At 37.4% G+C, this 21423-nt stretch overlaps 1 protein-coding gene across 4 annotated transcripts in view; it reads right to left on the bottom strand.

The window, feature by feature from the left end:
* Window positions 1-2822: 2822 nt before the first annotated feature.
* The window catches only part of WDR35 (WD repeat domain 35), a 73091-nt gene continuing 54490 nt past the window's right edge, over window positions 2823-21423 (bottom strand). For 3 of the 4 annotated variants that reach the window (XM_030921552.1, XM_030921551.1, XM_030921549.1), the window contains 8 exons: window positions 21174-21320; window positions 20403-20535; window positions 18386-18496; window positions 17263-17427; window positions 16257-16397; window positions 15385-15541; window positions 3626-3866; window positions 2823-3291 (listed from right to left, as the gene is read on the bottom strand). In XM_030921552.1, coding sequence (XP_030777412.1) covers window positions 3141-3291; window positions 3626-3866; window positions 15385-15541; window positions 16257-16397; window positions 17263-17427; window positions 18386-18496; window positions 20403-20535; window positions 21174-21320 — 1246 coding nt within the window. In that variant the 3' untranslated portion in view covers window positions 2823-3140. The remainder of the gene's footprint in view (window positions 3292-3625; window positions 3867-15384; window positions 15542-16256; window positions 16398-17262; window positions 17428-18385; window positions 18497-20402; window positions 20536-21173; window positions 21321-21423) is intronic. The other variant, XM_030921550.1, reaches the window with a different exon arrangement.

Here is a 21423-nt window from a genome sequence, read left to right on the forward strand (position 1 = left end):
AGGATTTGAATAGACTTTTCTCTAAAGAAGATACACATATGGCCAATAAGAACATGAAAAAATGTTCAATGTCACTAATAATTAGGAAAATGCAAATCGAAGCTACAATCAAATACCACTTCTCACCATTCCAGTAGGATGGAAACTATTAAGAAGAAATAAGTGTTGGTGAGGATGTGAAGAAACTGGAATCTTTGTGCACTACTGGTGAGAATGTAAAATGGTGCAATCACATGGTATGACACTTCTTCAAACACTAAGAATAAAATTACTATTTGATTCAGCAATTCCACTTCTAAGTATATACCCAAAATATCTGACAGCATGGTCTTAAAGAGATATTTACATATCCAGGTTCATAGCAGTATTGTTTGTTTGTACTAGGTAAAAGGTGGAAGCAATCCAAGTGTCTATCAACAGATGAGTGGATAAGCGAAATGTGGTATACTCATACAATGGAATATTATTCAGTCTTTAAAAGAACGGAAATTCTGCCACATGCTACAACATGGATGAACCTTGAGGACATTACCTGAAGTGAATTAAGCCAACCACAAAAAGACTGAATGATTCCATTTTTATGAGGTACCTAGAGTAGTCAAATTCATAAAGACAGAAAGTAGAATGTGGTTGCCAGGGACAGCTTTAAGGGGGATAGGGAGTTATTGTTCAATGAGCATACAGTTTCAGTTTTGCAAGATAAAGAATTCTGGAGATGGATGGATGGATGGATGGTGGTGGTGGTGGTAGTGGTGAAATATGTACAATATGAATGTACTTAATAAATACAGTTAATTCCACTTTAACTGTACACTTAAAATGATTAATATAGGCAAGGTGCAAGAGTTCATGCCTGTAATCCCAGCACTTTGGGAAGCTGAGGTGGGAGGATTACTGTGCTCAGGAGTTTGAGGCTGCAGTGAGCTATGATTGTGCCACTGCACTCCAGCCTGGGCAACAGAGCTAGACCATGTCTTGTAAAATATTAAATTTAAAAACAATTAAAAATGGTTAAGATAGTAAATTTTATGCTATGTGTATTTCATCACATAAAAAGGGAAAAATCAAGTGGCAAGTGTGTTTTCTATAAGAGATCGTCACAACAACATTGCATTGAAGTCATTATTACTGTATTTCTATTAATTGATTTTGTTGCATCCACTGCAGTTTCTGCTTTATCAAAGGTGGCTGCTATGAGCATAGATATTAGGTGTTATGTCTACAGATACTCTTACGTGTTACATTGTTATTGTGAATAGCAGTTTTTAGCATTATCAAGTATTCTTGCTTGTAGTACTTAACTCACCACATCAACAAATTGAAGAAAAATCTCAACAGATGTAGAAAATTCAGTTAATAAAATTCAACTCCCTAGCAAACGAGGACAAGAAGACATACTTATTAAAACCTACCAACAAAATGTCTACAGAAAACATAATAAGCAATGATTTCTTAAAATATTGAAAAATTTCCTTTGAGATTAAGACAAGGATACCCAGTATCATCACTTTAATTATTCAGCATTGTTTTGGGTATCCTAGCCAATGCAATAAGATGATAAAAAAAAATAACAGATATGACAATTGAGAAGTATTTTTTTTAAAAAAGCAGTCATTAAGCACGGTTATATCGTTGTATATGTAGAAAAGAAGTGCAAACGACTGAGAGTGACAAAACATTTTTGAAGAAGAAAAACAAAGTAGGACTTGTATCAGATAGCAGGACCTATTTTAAAAACTATAATAACTGAGACATTCTGCTTTGGGCCAAAGAAAGACAAACAGATCAATGGAACAGAAAAAGAAACCAGAAATTGGTACCTGCATATATGGACTTGTTTTTTGGGGGGTTTTTTTTGTTTTCATATAATTGCACATCAGTGTGGAAAGGGTGGACTTCAATCAGCTGGAGGTATAATGTAATTTTTTTTAACTTTAGAGAAACATCTTAGGAGCTGATAGCTCTCATTGTAAAGACATAATACAGAGCCCACTATCTATCCTAAGCTCATCCTGGCTCTAAATCTCTTCTCATAGCTCACTATTCCCAATCTGCAACATGCTGAACTTGCCTGGGTCTCTATAAGACAAAAACATCAGATTGAGAAAGTGCATTGTAGCTGCAATAACAAAGTTTCGTATCTCTTTGTATTGCCTCTACTAAAGGTAAGCCAAACCTCAATAAAATAATCTTGATGAAATAGTGCAAAGTTCTGTCTTTAGCCACAAAATGGGAATTCATGGGAAATAAACAGAGAACATTATTAGCTATATACAAGACATAAGGAATGGTCCATTACAGATCACAACTGTTTATCTTCTAAATTAATAACCCATGAAAACAGATGCATATCAAGAAAGAATCACTCCCTCAACAATACTTGTGTAAATGAAGGGTCCAGCTTAGTGACAATGTTTCAATAGAAGCTATAACTACAAAATGGATATTTTGGTTTGTTATTTTCATTATAAATAGAGCCAAGTTTTCTGCACAATCATATGAAAGTGTAAATTCCAAATGCCATCTCTTGAATGAAACTAAAAGGACAGGTTTTAAAATAGAAGAATAGGGCTATTAGAAACAATTTAGATTGTAAAAAAATGTCTTTAAAATGCCATCGCCTCACTTCTGAATATATAATAAAGAAGACATTCAACGCTTATTTAATTAACTATGGCTACAGAGAAAGCTCATTTCACTATTACAATTGTTTAACTTCCTTGTAACATGGGTTATAAAAATTCTCTAAATTCAACTTTGCCCCATTCCCATGCCTCCCCCACTCCCCACTCCCTTCAAGATTTTTAACGAATTCCGTTACCTTGACACTGTGAGAAAAATATGTATTTGGAATATTCCCATGGTATCATGTAACCAAATACAAGATAGACAAAAGAGAGAGGGAGACAGAAAATATGGTTGATTTTCATACATTTACATGAAAATCAGCCTTATTATTTCACAGTTGTATTGCCTTAAAAATTATTTTATTAACATGTATTTTGTGCGAAAATTCAACTATAAATAATGAGGCTTATTTTCATACAAAACTCATAGAAATAAACCTTATTACACATACAGCATATAGCCATTTATTGATGTTACCTATATTTTACGGTTATATACAGTTTATCATTCCTTTATCCCACTGGACTATGGCATAAGGGGCAGAAGCTGTAGTGGCTTATTTCCTGAGCAAGGACACCATGCTTGCATACACTGCACATCCAGAACTGATCCTCAGTGATCGGGCTTCCTGTGGCAACGCATGTTGGCAGTTTCCCTTCTCCACTGTAAAACAAGGGGCGAAACAATTCATTATACTTTAAAACTTCTCATTAGTCTAACTTAATTTATTTAATACACTTTAAAAAACCTAAAGAATAAAAATTCCAAGATTAATGTCAAATACTTTCATTTAAAAAAGCTTTTTCAAGAAAAAACCTTTCTTACAATGAAAAAATAAAGGCATGAATACACTTGTAAGAATAAATAAAATAGGGTATAATGTTAATGTGAATTGCTTCAAAATTTAGCACTTTACTTCCTACATTAAACACTGTACATCTAGAAATCCAAGCTTCTAATAAGGTAGAATGACATCCACTAATTAAAATTAGCCTACCCTTCCATAAGGCTGTCCAATTCAGGTTTTCTGTTATCTTTTGGAGCATGTTTGGTGAATATTTCTAAAGCGAGGTCTTCATACTGCTGTTTCTGTTCTGAACTGAGGGTCTCTAAAGATTCAAGTTTAATGAAAGCTTTTGAACAAGTCCCAAAGGCTCTGCTGGCGCATGCGCAGAGTGCTAGCAGAGAGTAGATCTCCACAGGAGGGATGATGTCTTCATAGTCTTTCAGATGAAGAGCTAAGAAAAACAGGACAATTTGGGTTTTTAAAAATAATTATTATGATATTGTGAACATGCATAAGGAAGAATCTAAGTTAAGGTGTTTCGTTGAACTTGCATGAACAAACTGAAAGCAAACAGTGTTGAGAGATGGGAGCACTAGGAGGAGGAACTAGGCTACATGATATCCAAGGGTCTGTGAAGCTGGCTAACAGCTCATCCTGTGAAAAGAACCACCACCAAATGCTACACATGGCTGTGCCAGCTCAGAAATACACACACACACACACACACAAAATTTTGGTGTCAATTTTTCTTCAATTTGTGTTAGAAATTTCTGTGGCACTTCAGAAACAGCAAATGAGTATTATACTATGTTAATCATAAACTGCAAGATAATACCAGGTTTCCTTTTGTTAAAAAAAAACAAAGCAAAACAATATAAGCAAAACAGTATAAAATAATATGTTTTTTTCTTTGTGTTTCTCTGGACAGATTATTGCTTTTGTATTACTGATTTTGTCGTTTGTCTCACTGAAACAATAGGATTTTGTGAAAAAGTGAAAATGAGTCTCCAAGTTGTCAGTTCAGACAATTCGAGTTACAGCATCTTATTTGCAATTATACTGGAGATAAAAATCTTTCTTTAAAATGCACTGTAGACTTGGGCCTGTCAGGGGTGGGGGACTAGGGGAGGGTTAGCATTAGGAGAAATACCTAATGTAGATGACGGTTGATGGGTGCAGCAAACCACCATGGCACATGTATACCTATGTAACAAATCTGCACGTTCTGCACAGGTACCCCCGAACTTAAAGTATAATAAAAAAAATGCAGACTTAATATTCGATTTAATGTTAAGACAGTATTAGACTTGACATTAGATTTATAACCAATTTGTATCTTTTTCTTCTCTAGGCCTTGGAATCTTAAAAATACTTTGTTATAGTATATCAAAAATTTCATAAAACAAGCTTAAAACAATATATTCGTGCGTTTTACAATCAGAATCCTATAAACTGGTTCTGGGGTCAAGTATTTACAACAAAGTTTAGTAGAAGAAATGTATATAAAATGTAATCATTCATTTATAATAAACCATATCCTCTAATTTCATATCCAAAGCATAATAGGTTCAAGGGTAATACTTTACAGGTCATATATTGTTTCAGATCATTTTACCACTGAGAAAAAAAAAAATGAGGCATATAGAGATTTTCACCCAGTAGGTGAAGCATCTCAAGTTAAAGATCTAACTGTTCTTTTAAGTCTAAAAATAGTGTATAAATTGAATACGAAACAGCTATTTTAAACAGTGTATAATTTATATCATATACTAGTCAAAACTAAATGAAAGTCAGTTATAAAATAAACAAAAATAGAAAAATAATTTTTATATATAATAACCAACTAGAAAAAAAATTTACAACCTCATTGTTAATGACAACAATGTTATCATTAACATTGTTCATGTTAGGAATAAACTGAAAAATAAACGTTTAGAGCCAGCAAGAAGAAAACTACAAATCTTTAGAAACACAGATACGCAAGTGATTTCTAAAATGGACATTTCTGACAAATATCACATGTTCTCACTCATATGTGGGATCTAAAAAAGCTGACCTTGCAGAGCTTGCAGCGAGCCAAGATTGCGCCACTGTACTCCAGCCAGGGCGACAGAGCAAGACTTTGTCTCAAAAAAGAAAAAAAAAAAAGTTGACCTTGGCTGGCAACATGGCTGAATAGGAACAGCTCCCAGCAAGATCGACGCAAAGGTAGGTGATTTCTGCATTTCCAACTGAAGTACCAGGTTCATCTCATTGGGACTGATTGGACAGTGGGTGCAGCCCAAGGAGGATGAACCAAAGCAGGGTGGGGAGTCACCTAACCTGGGAAGTGCAAGGGGATGGGGAAATCCCTCTCCCAGCCAAGGGAAGCCATTAGGGACTGTACCATGCACTCCAGCCCAGCACTTTTAACACAGTCTTCGCAACCTGCAGATCAGGAGATTCCTTCCGGTGCCCACGCCACCAGGGCCCTGGGTTTCCAGCACAAAACTGGGCAGCCGTTTGGGCTGACACTAAGCTAGCTGCAGGAGTTTTTTTTCATACCCCAGTGGCGCCTGGAACACCAGCGAGACAGAACCGTTCACTCCCCTGGAAAGGGGGCTGAAGCCAGGGAGCCAAGTGGTCTGGCTCAGCAGGTCCCACCCCCACGGGGCCCAGTAAGCTCAAGATTCACGGGCTTGAAAGTCTCGTGGTTAGCACAGCAGTCTGAGGTCAACCCGGGATGCTTGAGCTTGGTGGGGGAAGGGGCATCTACCATTGCTGAGGCTTGAGTAGGTGGTTTCACCCTCACAGTGTAAACAAAGCTGCTGGGAAGTTGAAACTGGGCGGAGCCCACCCCAGCTCGGCAAGGCCCCTGCAGCCAGACTGCCTCCTCTCCGGGCAGGGTAACTCTGAAAAAAAGCCAGCAGCCCCAATCAGGGACTTATAGATAAAACTTCCACCTCCCTGGGACAGAGTACCTGGGGGAAGGGGCGGCTGTGGGCACAGCTTCAGCAGACTTAGATGTCCCTACCTGGAAGCTCTGAAAACAGCAGCGGATCAACCAGCACCGCGTTCGAACTCTGATAAGGGACAGACTGCCTCCTCAAGTGTGTCTCTGACCCCCGTGTATCCTGACTAGGAGACATCTCCTAGTGGGTTCCTGATCCCCATGTATTCTGACTAGGAGACACCTCCCAGTAGGGGCAGTCAGAGACCACATACAGGAGAGCGTTGGCGGGCATCTGGCAGGTGCCCCTCTGGGACAAAGCTTCCAAAGGAAGAATAGGCAGCAATCTCTGCTGGTCTGCAGCCTCCACTGGTGGACCTCCAGCAAACTCCAGCAGACCTGTAGCAGAGGGGCCTGACTGTTAGAAGGAAAACTAACAGACAGAAAGGAATAGCATCAACATCAACAAAAAGGATGTCCACTCAGAGACCCCATCCGGAGGTCACTGACTTCAAAGACCAAAAGTAGATAAATCCATCAAGATGGGGAGAAACCAACACAAAAAGGCTGAAAATTCCAAAAACCAAAATGCCTCTTCTCCTACAAAGGATCACAACTTCTCACCAGCAAGAGAACAAAACTGGATGGAGAATGAGTTTGATTAATTGACAGAAGCAGGTTTCAGAAGGTGGGTAATAACAAACTCCTCCCAGCTAAAGGAGCATGTTCTAACCCAATGGAAGGAAGCTAAGAACCTTGAAAAACGGTTAGACGAATTGCTAACTAGAATTACTGTTATGCCCAGACCGTTTATTCCCCGAAGAAGACCACCAGAGTCCAGAGTCAAAGCCAAGCGGCAAGGATCTTTAATGCAAGTTCGAACTTGGTCCCTCCGTTCTACAACATACAAGAGGGCCTCGAATGATGCATGTGCCCGCTTTTTATAGCCCGATGCATACAGGATATGTAAGGTTACAGAGGTACAAAGGAATTCTTTTGGTTGCAGCATTACAACTGGTAATTGGTTAATACAATTAACAGTTTTCTATTCCCACGCATTTAGTAAAACTACAAATGGTTGTGACCTTATCAGGGGCTCTCTAGGTGGTGTTTCTGAGATGTGTGGGTGGGGGGATGTGTTTGTGTTGGGCTCAGGAAGTTGGGACAAAATAGAGGATTGTGTTTGTACTGGGCCCAGAACTAAGATATGTGGCAGACACCGGTAATTAGAGCAGGACAGAGACTTTCACAACGTTTGTCCTTACAATGTCTGGAGTCTATAGATAACCTAATTGGTTAGGTCCGGGGTCGATCTTTAACTAGGCTCAGGGCGCTGCCTGGGCTGTCAGGGCGCCGCCCAGGCTGTTTGCCTGTGGACTTCATTTCTGCCTTTTAGTTTTTTTTTCATTTGATTTCTTTCATTACCAGTTTTGAGAAGAACATAAATGACCTGATGGAGCTGAAAAACACAGCATGAAAACTTTGTGAAGCATACACAAGTATCAATAGCCAAATTGATCAAGCAGAAGAAAGGATACCAGAGATTGAAGATCAACTCAATGAAATAAAGCAAGAAAACAAGATTAGAGTAAAAAGAGTGAAAAGACATGAACAAAGCCTCCAAGAAATATGGGACTATGTGAAAAGGCCAAATCTATGTTTGATTGGTGTACCTGAAAGTGATGGGGAGAATGGAACCAAGCTGGAAAACACTCTTCAGGCTATTATCCAGGAAAATTTCCCCAACCTAGCAAGGCAGGCCAACATTCAAATTCAGGAAATATAGAGAACACCACAAAGATACTCCTTGAGAAGAGCAACCCCAAGACACATATTGTCAGATTCACCAAGGTTGAAATGAAGGAAAAAATGTTAAGGGCAACCAGAGAGAAAGGTCAGATTACCCAAAAAGGGAAGCCCATCGGACTAACAGCAGATCTCTCAGCAGAAACCCTACAAGCCAGAAGAGAATGGGGGCCAATATTCAACATTCTTAAAGAATTTTCAACCCAGAATTTCATATCCAGTCAAACTAAGCTTCATAAGCAAAGGAGAAATAAAATCAATGTGCAAAAATAACAAGCATTCCTCTACCCCAATAATAGACAAACGGAGAGCCAAATCATAAGTGAACTCCCATTCACAATTGCTACAAAGAGAATAAAATACCTAGGAACACAATTTACAAGGTATGTGAAGGACCTCTTCAAGGAGAATTACAAACCACTGCTCAACAAAATAAGAGAGGACACAAACAAATGGAAAAACATTCCATGCTCATAGAGAGGAAGAATCAATATCGTCAAAATGGCCATACTGCCCAAAGTAATCTACAGATTCAATGCTATCCCAATCAAGCTACCAGTGGCTTTCTTCAGAGAATAAGAAAAATCCTTTAAATTTCATATGGAACCAAAAAAGAGCCTGCATAGCCAAGACAATCCTAAGCAAAAAGAACAAAGCTGGAGGCATCACTCTACCTGACTACAAACTATACTACAAGGTTACAGTAACAAAAATAGCATGGTACTGGCACCAAAACAGATCTATAGACCAATGGAACAGAACAGAGGCCTCAGAAATAACGCCAAACATCTATAACCATCTGATCTTTGACAAACCTGACAGAAACAAGAAATGGGGAAAGGATTCCCTATTTAATAAATGATGTTGGGAAAACAGGCTAGCCATATGCAGAAAGCTGAAACTGGATCCCTTCCTTACACCTTATACAAAAATTAACTCAAGATGGATCAAAGACTTAAACATAAGACCTAAAACCATAAAAACCCTAGAAGAAAACCTAGGCAATATCATTCAGGACATAGGCATGGGCAAAGACTTCGTGACTAAAACACCAAAAGCAGTGGCAACAAAAGCCCAAACAGAAAAATGGGATCTGATTAAACTAAAGAGCTTCTGCACAGCAAACAAACTATCAACAGAGTGAACTGGCAACCTACAGAATGGGAGAAAACTTTTGCAATCTACCCATCTGACCAAGGGCTAATATCCAGAATCTACAAAGAACTTAAACAAATTTACAAGAAAAAAGCAAATAACCCCATCAAAAAGTGGGCAAGGGATATGAACAGACACTTCTCCAAAGAAGACATTTTTGCACCCAACAAACATATGAAAAGAAGCTCATCACTGGTCATTAGAGAAATGCAAATCAAAACCACATTGAGATACCATCTCACACCAGTTAGAATGGTGATCATTGAAAAGTCAGGAAACAACAGATGCTAGAGAGGATGTAGAGAAATAGGAACACTTTTACACTGTTGGTGGGAGTGTAAATTAGTTCAACCATTGTGGAAGACAGTGTGGCAATTCCTCAAGGATCTAGAACTAGAAACACCATTTGACCCAGCAATCCCATTACTGGGTATATACCCAAAGGATTATAAATCATTCTACTATAAAGACACAAGCACATGTATGCTTATTGCAGCACTGTTCACAATAGTAAAGATTTGGAACCAACCCAAATGCCCATCAATGACAGACTGGATAAAGAAAATGTGGCACATATACACTATGGAATACTATGCAGCCATAAAAAAGGATGCGTTCATGTCCTTTGGAGGGACATGGATGAAGCTAGAAACCAAGATTCTCAGCAAACTAACACAAGAACAGAAAACCAAACACCACAGATTCTCACTCATAAGTGAGAGTTGAACAATGAGAACACACAGACACAAGGGCAAGCCATCACACACCGGGGCCCCTTTGGGGGTAGGGGGCTGGGGGAGTGATAGCATTAGGAGAAACACCCAATGTAGATGACAGGTTGAAGGGTGCAGCAAACCACCATCGCATGTGTATACCTATGTAACAAACCTGCACATTCTGCACATGTACCCAGAACTTAAAGTATAATTTTTAAAAATGTATAAATTTAGTTTCATGAATGTTGGGAATAGGCCCCCCAAAATCTGGTCATAAACAGGCCCCAAACCTGACCATAAACAAAATCTCTGCAGCACTGTGACATGTTCATGATGGCCATAACACCCACTTTGGTAGGTTGTGGGTCTACTGGAATGAGGGCAAGGAACACCTGGTTCGGCCCAGGGCGGAAAACCGCTTAAAGGCATTCTTAAACCACAAACAATAGCATGAGCAATCTGTGCCTTAAGGACATGCTCCTGCTTTAAATAACTAGCCAGACCCATCCCTTTATTTCAAGCCCATCCCTTTGTTTTCCATAAGGGATACTTTTAGTTAACTGAATATCTATAGAAACAATGCTAATGACTGGCTTGCTGTTAATAAATACGTGGGTGAATCTCCGTTCCGGGCTCTCAGCTCTGAAGGCTGTGAGACCCCTGATTTCCCACTTCACACCTCTACATTTCTGTGTGTGTGTCTTTAATTCCTCTAGCACCACTGGGTTAGGGTCTTCCCAACCAAGCTGGTCTTGGCAAGTGGCGTCCATCGTGGGGGCTTGAATCCAGGTTGAAGGGTCACCGGAGCGATGGCTGGAGAACATGGAAACTAGCTGGAGGACACCCAAGTACTCTTAAAGCAATCCCTGTGGTAAAAAGGGGAGCTCGGAAGCATCATGGTTTAAGAATGCCTTTAAGGGTAACAATGTGACAAGTGTTGGCTGTGGTTTGTTCCACCTTGGTTTTCACATTGATGATGAGGAGGAAGGACAGTATAATGAAGTAACAGAAGAGGTTACAGAGCAAGTTTATTGACAGCTAAAGCTAAAGCTGTAAAGGAGGGAGAGGTTCATCCCTACCCTTCTGCACCCGCTCATTATTATTTTGAAGAAAATGACCCTCCAAATCTTTCTTTTCCAGAGGACACTGGGCAAAAAGTAGTTGCCCCAGTGACTGTTCGAGCAGCGCCTCAAGCGACCACTCTTAGTTCTATTCAGGCAGGAATTCAGCAAGCTAGACAAGAGGGTGATTTAGAGGCTTGGCAGTTCCTTGTTAGAATACACACCCTAGAACAACAGGGAAATATTACAGTTACATTTGAGGCTTTTCCTTTTAAATTACTCAAAGAATTTAAACAAGCTATAAATCAGTATGGACCAGGTTCTCCTTTTGTAATGGGACTGTTAAAGAATGTTGCTGTTTCCAGTCAGATGATTCCTACTGACTGGGACACTCTTACTCGAGCTTATCTAACTCCTGCTCAGTTCTTAAAATTTAAAATTTGGTGGGCAGATGAAGCTTCCATTCAGGCTGTTCGCAATGCCCAGGCCCAACCTCAAATTAATATAACTACAGACCAACTTTTGGGGGTCGGCGGCTGGGCTGGTTTAGATGCACAAGTGGTCATGCAGGATGATGCCATAGAACAGCTTAGAGGAGTGTGCATTAGAACTTGGGAAAAAAATCACTTCATGTGGAGGACAATACCCTTCCTTTTGTGCTATAAAACAGGGACCAAAAGAACCATATGTGGATTTTATAGCTCGGTTACAGGAGTCTCTTAAAAAGGTGATTGTAGATTTGGCTGCTCAGGATATAGTGCTGCAGTTATTAGCTTTCGACAATGCTAATCCTGATTGCTGGGCTGCTCTGCAACCTATCAGAGGGAAAGCACATTTAATTGATTATATCAAGGCCTGTGATGGTATCGGAAGTAATCTGCATAAGGCTACTCTGCTAGCACAAGAAATGGCAGGACTAAGAGTGGATAAAGGAAATACTCTATTTCCTGGAGCTTGTTTTAACTGTGGGAAGCATCGTCATACTAAAAAAAAATGTAGAAAAAATCAGTGAGTCAGGCCACCAGATAGGGGAAGAAAGAAAACTGCTGAGACTGAAATATGTCCAAAATGTAAAAACGGAAAACATTGGGCTAATCAGTGTCACTCTAAGTTTGATAAAGATGGGGACCCAATTTTGGGAACCACAATGAGGGGCCCATCCCGGGCCCCATTCCAAATCGGGGCATTTCCAGCTCAGGCCATTCCCTCACCCCTGTACAATGTCTGTCCCCCACCACAGCCGGTAGTGCCACAGTAGATTTATCCTGCACAAAAGCTGTGAGTCTTCTGCCTGGGGAACTCCCGCAAAGGGTCCCAACAGGAGTCTGTGGACTCTTGCCAGCAGGCACAATAGGATTACTTTTAGGAAAGTCTAGTTTAAGTTTAAAAGGGGTACAAATACATACAGGAGTCATTGATTCAGATTACAATGGTGAAATTCAAATTGTTATATCTACTTCTGTTCCCTGGAAAGCAGAGCCAGGAGAGCACATAGCACAGCTCCTGATTGTGCCGTATGTGGAAATGGGGAAAAGTGAAATTAAATGAACAGGAGGATTTGGAAGCACAAATAAACAAGACAGCTTACTGGGTAAATCAAATTACTGATCTAAACATCCTACCTGTGAAATAACTATTCAGGGAAAAAATTTAAAGGTTTGGTAGATACAGGAGCAGACATTTCAATCATTTCTCTACAGCAATGGCCGTCCACGTGGCCAATTCAACCCGCTCAATTTTACATAGTTGGAGTTGGTAAAGCCCCTGTAGTACAAGTAGTTATATTTTGCATTGTGAAGGGCCTGATGGACAACCTGGGACTATTCGACCAATTATAACTTCTGTGCCTATAAATTTATGAGGGAGAGATTTATTACAACAATGGGGATCACAAGTTCTAATTCCAGAACAATTATATAGCCCTCAAAGTCAACATATAATGCAAGAAATGGGGTATGTCCCTGGTATGGGACTAGAAAAAAAATGTGCAAGGTTTGAAAGAATCGCTTCAAGCAGAAAGACAAAGTTCCCGCCAAAGATTAGGATATCATTTTTGATGGCAGCCATTGTTAAGCCTCCAGAACCTCTACCTTTAAAATGGTTAATAGATAAGCCAATTCGGATAGAACAATGGCCGCTAAGTAAAGAGAAACTGGAGACTTTAGAGAAATTAGTTACTAAACAATTAGAAAATGGGCACACAGCTCCAACATTGTCCCCTTAGAATTCTCTAGTTTTTGTAATTAAGAAAAAATCAGGTAAATGGAGAATGTTAACTGACTTAACAGCCATCAATTCAGTTTTACAAACTATGGGAGTATTACAGCCAGGATTGCCTTCTGCTATAATTCCAAAAAATTGGCCTTTAATTGTCATAGATTTAAAAGACTATTTCTTTTTTTGTTTGTTTTTGTTTTGTTTTGTTTTGTTTTGTTTTGAGACAGAGTCTCGCTCTGCCGCCCAGGCTGGAGTGCAGTGGCCGGATCTCAGCTCACTGTAAGCTCCGCCTCCCGGGTTTACGCCATTCTCCTGCCTCAGCCTCCCGAGTAGCTGGGGCTACAGGCGCCCGCCACGTCGCCCGGCTAGTTTTTTTTATTTTTTAGTAGAGACGGGGTTTCACCGTGTTAGCCAGGATGGTCTCGATCTCCTGACCTCGTGATCCGCCCGTCTCGGCCTCCCAAAGTGCTGGGATAACAGGCTTGAGCCACCGCACCCGGTGCTTAGCAAGGTTAAGTAACTATAACTTATAAATGCTAGGGAAAATCAATATATATGAAAGAGGATTATTACATATGGTCTCTAAAGAACTCTTATAAAAATAATTAAAAATAAAAATCATCCCTATAGAATTCCAGAAATATTCAAATAAAAGAATTTTTCTAAAAGTTTTCTTTTAAGATCATGCCATTAGAATAAAGATTCATGATCTATTAGGATTAGAGTGTGATGTGCATTTGGTGATGATGTGAGCAGCAAATGGATGATGTCACCAATGTGACAGATGAAAGGTGCCGTGTCATGACAGTGCTTGCCATGGTCAAGCTGAAAGACCAGTAATGATTTAGTCATTCATATGCTTTGGCTTATAACATAATTATCATAATTACGCTCTCTGGAGTTCATATATCTAAACTCTAGAATATTGTTATTGTTAAGAAGAGACTGAGATCCTGATTACTACATGTAAATAATCTTCTGTCAATTACAGTACACAAATACCATGCAATATTAGGTAGAATGTTTACATAGATCTCTGTTTAAGAATGAGGAAAGAGGCCGGGCGCGGTGGCTCAAGCCTGTAATCCCAGCACTTTGGGAGGCCGAGACGGGCGGATCACGAGGTCAGGAGATCGAGACCATCCTGGCTAACACGGTGAAACCCCGTCTCTACTAAAAATACAAAAACTAGCCGGGCGAAGTGGCGGGCGCCTGTAGTCCCAGCTACTCGGGAGGCTGAGGCAGGAGAATGGCGTAAACTCGGGAGGCGGAGCTTGCAGTGAGCTGAGATCTGGCCACTGCACTCCAGTCCGGGCGACAGAGCGAGACTCCGCCTCAAAAAAAAAAAAAAAAAAAAAAAAAAAGAATGAGGAAAGAACTGTAATATACTGCTGAGGGGAAAAATCATAATCCTGCATGTGGAAACATCTAAAAGGAAGTTTACCCAAACCTTAGCAACGATTACCTCTGAGTTATAGGATTATTTTATAAATTATTAGATTATTTTACTTTTTCTTCATATTTTTGTTTTGGTTGAAATTATTAGGTAAGTATCACTTTTATAAAACACAAGATAAATGCTATAGCAATGTAGATGTAAAATATGGAAATATTTTAAAACATGGTTTTGAAAAGGTACATAAAAGTATACCATGTTATACTCCCAATATTGTAAAGAATAAAATTATCTTAATGTATGTATTAAATATATTTTATGATTTTAAATATATGTATTAAGTATATTTAATATATACATGTATATATATTTTTCTCCAAAAAATATTAACTTGGCTATGAAGTATTTAACTTTGAATGGCTAGCCATATGAATGCTATACACGTTCTTTTTGCTTATCTCAAATTTCTGACATTTCTGTGAGCTATGTGTTTTCTCTGCATTAAAAAAAAACTTCAAAAATGGGAATGCCTAAGACAAATTATATATAGCATAATCTCAAACGTAAGAAAATAAATCCATAGGAAAAAATGTTATTGAAGGCCACATAAAGGCAAATTGAAGAAGCTGGCCCTTCACACTCAATTTATAATATTCAGACATACTATACACATTAGGTGACACGCCCACCTGTCTTCAGTGCAGCGTCCACATATCCCTCATAGAGCTGCCTCTGTGCAAGCATAAAGAAGTGGTAAGCCTCTGCCCCTCTCCATGCATTATCTGTGAAACGATCTGTTGTAGACAGAACTTCCTCTTCCAGCAAACCAGCCAGGGCAGAAGTGGCCTACAAGTAAAGTCAGCCCACACTTTGCATCAGTACAAACACACACACAGCATCAACTCCCGAATAACAACAGTCATTAAAGTATCTAAACGAGCAGATTTTATCATTACTAAACTATGATTACAGACTTTTTTTTAAGAGATGAGGTATTACTGTCACCCAAGCTGGAAAGCAGTTGCATGGTCATAGCTCACTGCAGTCTCAAACTCACGGACTCAAGTGATCCTCCCACCTAAGCCTCCCTAGTCACTGAGATTACTGGTGTGAGCCACTGCACCCAAAACAGACTTCATTTTTTAGTATAATTCATAGTTTGTTAAACTGGTATGAATAAATTTTAAAACATAACTAATTAGATTTTAAGTTAATCAGACATTCTTTTACACATTAAAATAATATATCTAGGAAAGTTTTAAAACTCACTGATAAGAAAAGGAGGATTTCCCAGGTAAGTAAAATTTTTTAACAAAAATAAGACATTAAAGCAAAGACTACAGATTAGTATTACAGAAAAACAATTTCAATATTTCTAGGTAGAAATTTCTAAATTTGAATACTAATTCTAAATCAGTCATTATTTTTCTTCATATCATTTAAAGAAACAAATGCAGACACGCAAATTAAATGACCTGTCCATAAGAGAAGTTTGACAGTCTCTTTCTCTTTTTTCTTAAACACTTGGGATGATTTAATGTTATTTAACCTGCTACTTTACCTCTGAACTTTTTCCTTTAACTTTTCCTCGCTGGGCATTCTTCACCTGTTCATGGCGTTGCTCTATAAGTAAGGCTGACATTACATAGAGCTTCTTGACACGTAAAGGTTTACTTCCTTTCTTTGCCTCTTCATCTGCAACCTTAAACATTTTTAAAAATTGAGGGAAGTTACTTCTTATCTATATTTGTACAAATATAATCATTTCCAAAACTAACAAATTTGATTCCCTAAAAAAGGAGGAAAATCAGTAAGATGGAATACAAATACCACCTATTTAAGATAAATACTTTAAAACCTATCTTCTTTTCATTAGTACCTATATATATTTAGTTCTTTCCTTAGTATTTAGCCCTAGGAGTTGGAACTCAGATCACTCTTAGAAAATGAGAGGTGCTGTTAGATAACTACATCAGAATAAAGAAAGTGTTGATGAAATGCTGGTATTTTCCATAACACAAAGATTTTTAAAATAAAGTTCCAAGTACACAAAGAAATCATGGTGTTAACACGGTGCATTCTTCAGAAGCTGAAACTTATTTAAATGATTTTGAGAGAAATTTTTCCTTTTTCATTAAATTAAACGGGAATAGAACGTAAAATGTGTATACACTAATACTATACTAATTATCTTCCCTCCAAATAAATATTATGTAAAGTATAATATTTAAAACTTGTACATTTAAAAGAACTCAAAACTCTATTATCAACAAAATTTAATTCCCTGTTGTAGAAATTTGTTCTTTGTAGTTTCAGCACTTTCTTTAACTCTTAAACTCCAGTATTCAACATACAATTGTTTAGGTATTAGTAAGTTGCTAATATTAATAAACATCTTTGTTGGTAAAAGGCAGTAACACTAAAATAATGTATACAGAAGCAATGAAACCCGAGTGGTTTTGTTGTAATAAATATTTGTTTCCAAAGAAAATGGAGAATGTGCTCTTTCATATATTAAAATATTGTGACTGGAACAAATCAAATATTCACTAAGATTTTTACATTACCTTAAACATCAGTTTAGCAGCATCCAAAAAGTAATTGGCTTTCCGATAGAGTTCTATGGCATCAAAAGTTTTATTCTTTTCCAGTAAATGAGATGCATACCTAGCTAACAGAGATCCAATTTCTTTCATACTATGATTTTGAGCCAATTCAACAGCTTTGTTCCACTAGGAGAAAAATTACACCATTCAGTCACCCAAGTATTTACAGTCACATATATCATAAAATTCACACAAGAAAGCTTAAACTTTATAATAAAAGCCCAATTTCCAAATTAAAAATGGTTATATTTTAAAAATAGCATTTAAAATCACAGCAACACAAGTTCTATAAGCATACGTCAAAATGATTAAGTGATCTCTAAGACTCTGATTTGCTTAAGAAATACATGTGAAAATGAAAGTTTCAAAGTTTATAATCATATTAATCTTGTAATTCTCATCTTACAAAACATCCAGCAAGAAAAAGATATACTTGTTTACATTTTATAGTAAAACAAAATATGCAATTTCAGTTGTGAAAATATCCTACTAGATTTTACATTTAAAAATTATTTTTATAAAGCAAATGAGGTCTTAAAAATACTTCAAGAAAAATATTAAAAGAATACACTGATTGTCAATAGTTTCTGTAATAACTCTGTACTTTTAGTTTAATTTCAGCTCTTAAAAATATCAAATGTATGTTTTCTATAAAGGAAAAGGAAAACAGATTTGCCAAAATAAATATTGATAAAGTAACTCGATTCCTTCCTCAGGCAATGACCGACTATTAACTGGTCCTTCTTTGGAAACAAAACCCAACCCTAATAAAATGCAGAAAATTATGAAATTACTTCCAGACAAAAACTTGCCAGACTAAAAGCACAGGGTTTGTTCATGCTCCTATACTGAGCTGGCTATAAGTGGGTCACCCCTCACGGTAGCACTTTAAGAGGTAAGTGCAACTTTCTTGGTCCTCAATTAAGAGAATACCTGCCTGGCTCCTTTCATAAAATTCATGTCAGGCTCTCCAACCCTTACATTGCCAATAATCTTTAAAAGATCACTAGGGTGACTTTAATTTGGCTTGACTTAAAAATTCCTAAGACAACAAGCTGCACAGACAGAAAGTTTCAGTTCCTACTTGGTTGAGATGTACGCAGGTATCTACCGCTGCCTTTGGTTGACTGCATTTCAAAAATGCAGTCACTGCTTGTTCACACATCCCAACTCTGACAAACATTTGTGCTATTTCCTGTACAAACAAAACAATACTATCAGATTTCATAGAGCAAAGAAATTACTTATATTTTAATTTCACAAAACTCCGTAGGGACGTATGAGTATTAAATTTACTGGTAGTTACAGATTTTTCTTGTAAACAGACGCAAGGGCAGAGGGTACAATTGAGAACAGATGCTAAGGCATCACTTCTATAAAACCAGAGCTTCACTGGCTCAGGCTGTGGATCTGATTTTTAGCAAGGCCCTGAAGACACTGCACTCCTTTCTTCTCCCAATTCAGTAGCTAGTACACAGAAATGTCAAGCTCCAAAACAAATCCCCCACAAGTGCGTGAAAAAAACCTTTATGTCAATTGGTGGTATACTCAGGGCTAATTATTAACTAGAGACTTAAGGGAAATCTCACATCCATAGAGTTCTCAAATACTTCTGTAAAGAAATGTCCTAGAGAAGTCTGCCATTAATCAATTCAGGAAGCTAGACCCAAAACAGAACTCCCTTGGAAAGTGGTGGCAGCAAGGAAGAACCACCACCACCACCACCACCACAAATCTTACTTGTTCAGCTGCACTGGCCATTTTCAGAACACCATTTTTTTTCTTTCAGAATATCTAATTAGCCAGAGGTTTCCCTCCCCAACCCTTCTACAATATTTTTAGAAGTATGAAAATATATTTTATATCCAACTATCTTTTTAAAAACAATGCTTATATTTTTCTGATTATAAGGGAATATATTCTAATTGTAAAAAAAAATTACAAAACATGAAAAAGTGAAATTACTCATAATCTTACCATTTATAAGAAACCTCTCTCAATAGTCTGGTGTAATTTCTTAACATCTTTGTCCTATGAATATATATGTATATGTTTGTGTTGTACACAATCATATAATACATAATTTTGTATCCCATATTTCCTACTTAAATATTATGTACACCTTCCCATATTATTAAACATTCTTCTATAACTCTATTTAAAACTTATAATACTAAAATCTTTACTATTTTAGTTATTTAATTATTATTATAGTTATAATTACTTAGTATTTACTCAGGAATATTACTTTTCTGGATACCCTACAGCAAAATGTTTGTTGGTGTCATCAGACACATCTAACAGACAACACTAATGGAGGATACACTCTTCGCTATACCCCAGGGTTCTAAGTAATTTCAGTTTCTTTCCTACTCAAGAAAACCCGTAGGATTGAAAATAAGGGGAAGTGAAAATACCATTACAGAGATAACTGCTCAAATTCACAATAGGGAAAACCGAATTGCCATAATTCTATACTTACCTATTAGCTAATAGGCAAAATCTTTGAAGTGGAACTCACAACTGATATACGTTCAGACTCTGCAGTTGAGAGCCATCAGCTCTACAAGCATTGTACAGCTTAGTGATTTACATATTAAACACATAAAATACAAACTTATTTACAGTATTCAACAATTAATTAAGAGGCTCTAAAAGAACATTCGAAAGCAAGAGAACTCTTTTCGATTTCTCTTTTAACTTGAAATACTTTATTGTTAATATAACATAATAAAAGTTGAGCAATCATTTTAAACTTAAGTTACAGCAAATTTCAAACAATTTCAGATTATTTTGAAGCAAATCCCTAGCAACATATCATTTCATCTGTAAATATTTCATGTATTCAGCTAACATTTAAAAAGCAACTTTATAAATCTTGACAACACGAGACTGTGGTAATGCTAAAGTAGTACGAACGTGACTGACTTTCCCCCTCCATTTTCAAGCATTCTATATAATTTATATATTGCTTTATAATTAAAAGCATCATTCCATGTCTAAGAAACTGTAAAATTATAGATTTTTAATTTTCGTTATTGTAACATAAAATTTTATAAAGTAACCTAACAATTCCAAAACCTAAAATTTGCAATACCTACTGGAAGTAACTTGTGGTTTTCTGGAAGTGAAATGGCAAGGTTCTCTAATCCCTCATAATCCTCTAACATATAGTAACATTCAGCTAAGCGTTCCTGGTTCCGCCCTTGTACATAATATTGTACAGCATTCGACCTACAGAAAGAAAAAAGGAAAAGCTTGTAGAACTAATATGAATCTCCTGATAAATAAGCCCTTTCAACCAAAATGTTCCTTCATCAGAATTCCCAGTGCTAGTATTACTGTTCATTATCTTCAGCTCCAGAATAACTTTCAAAATGGGGAAAAAAATCTAAAGCATATTCTAGTTGTAACATTCCTTGGCTATTCTTAAGAAATACCACTGCTTTGCTCCCAAACACCGACATAAATAAGCATACTAATCAAAATGAAAAGAACAAAAGTCAATGATTTCTGAAAATCATATATAATAAAGCAAATAAAAACATTTATTAAACTTTGTTCAAAAATAAATCATAAAACATCGTAGAATTATATACTCAAAGTATCTCTTTGACTACTATCAAAGTAGTCTCAAAGAGAAAACTGCGTGGAGCTGAGTGCAAGTTTTGTGTTTATACACTCCAAATTTTTGTAGTGCTCATCTCACAACTTCACAGGATCTCTGGCTTTCCAAGATGAATCTAGAGGTATCTGAATCTTAGAATTCAAGAAGATGATCTTCATTTCCCCAGGATTACTTCCTAGAGAAGTACTCAGGCAGCTACTAAGTGTTGCACAAATGCTTGAGGAGCTCCAGGTAAATTACATACCACTTTTGTCGATCAGCAAAGTAGTCTCCAATGGCATTGTTGGCTTGTTCCATGAGACTGTCATCTGCATCACCAGATCCACTTTTCAGGAGCTGGAGTACTCTAAACCAATCCCCCAATTTCAGCCGGAGGCCAATAGCAAGATCCCTACAAACAAAGGCATTCATTCATTCATCTATTTGACAAATATTTACCAAGAGCCTACTATGTGTTAGGCACAGTTCTAGTGCTGAGACTACACAGCAGTGAA

The sequence above is a fragment of the Rhinopithecus roxellana genome, chromosome 17 (genome assembly GCF_007565055.1).
Source record: "Rhinopithecus roxellana isolate Shanxi Qingling chromosome 17, ASM756505v1, whole genome shotgun sequence".
Lineage (NCBI taxonomy): Eukaryota > Metazoa > Chordata > Mammalia > Primates > Cercopithecidae > Rhinopithecus > Rhinopithecus roxellana.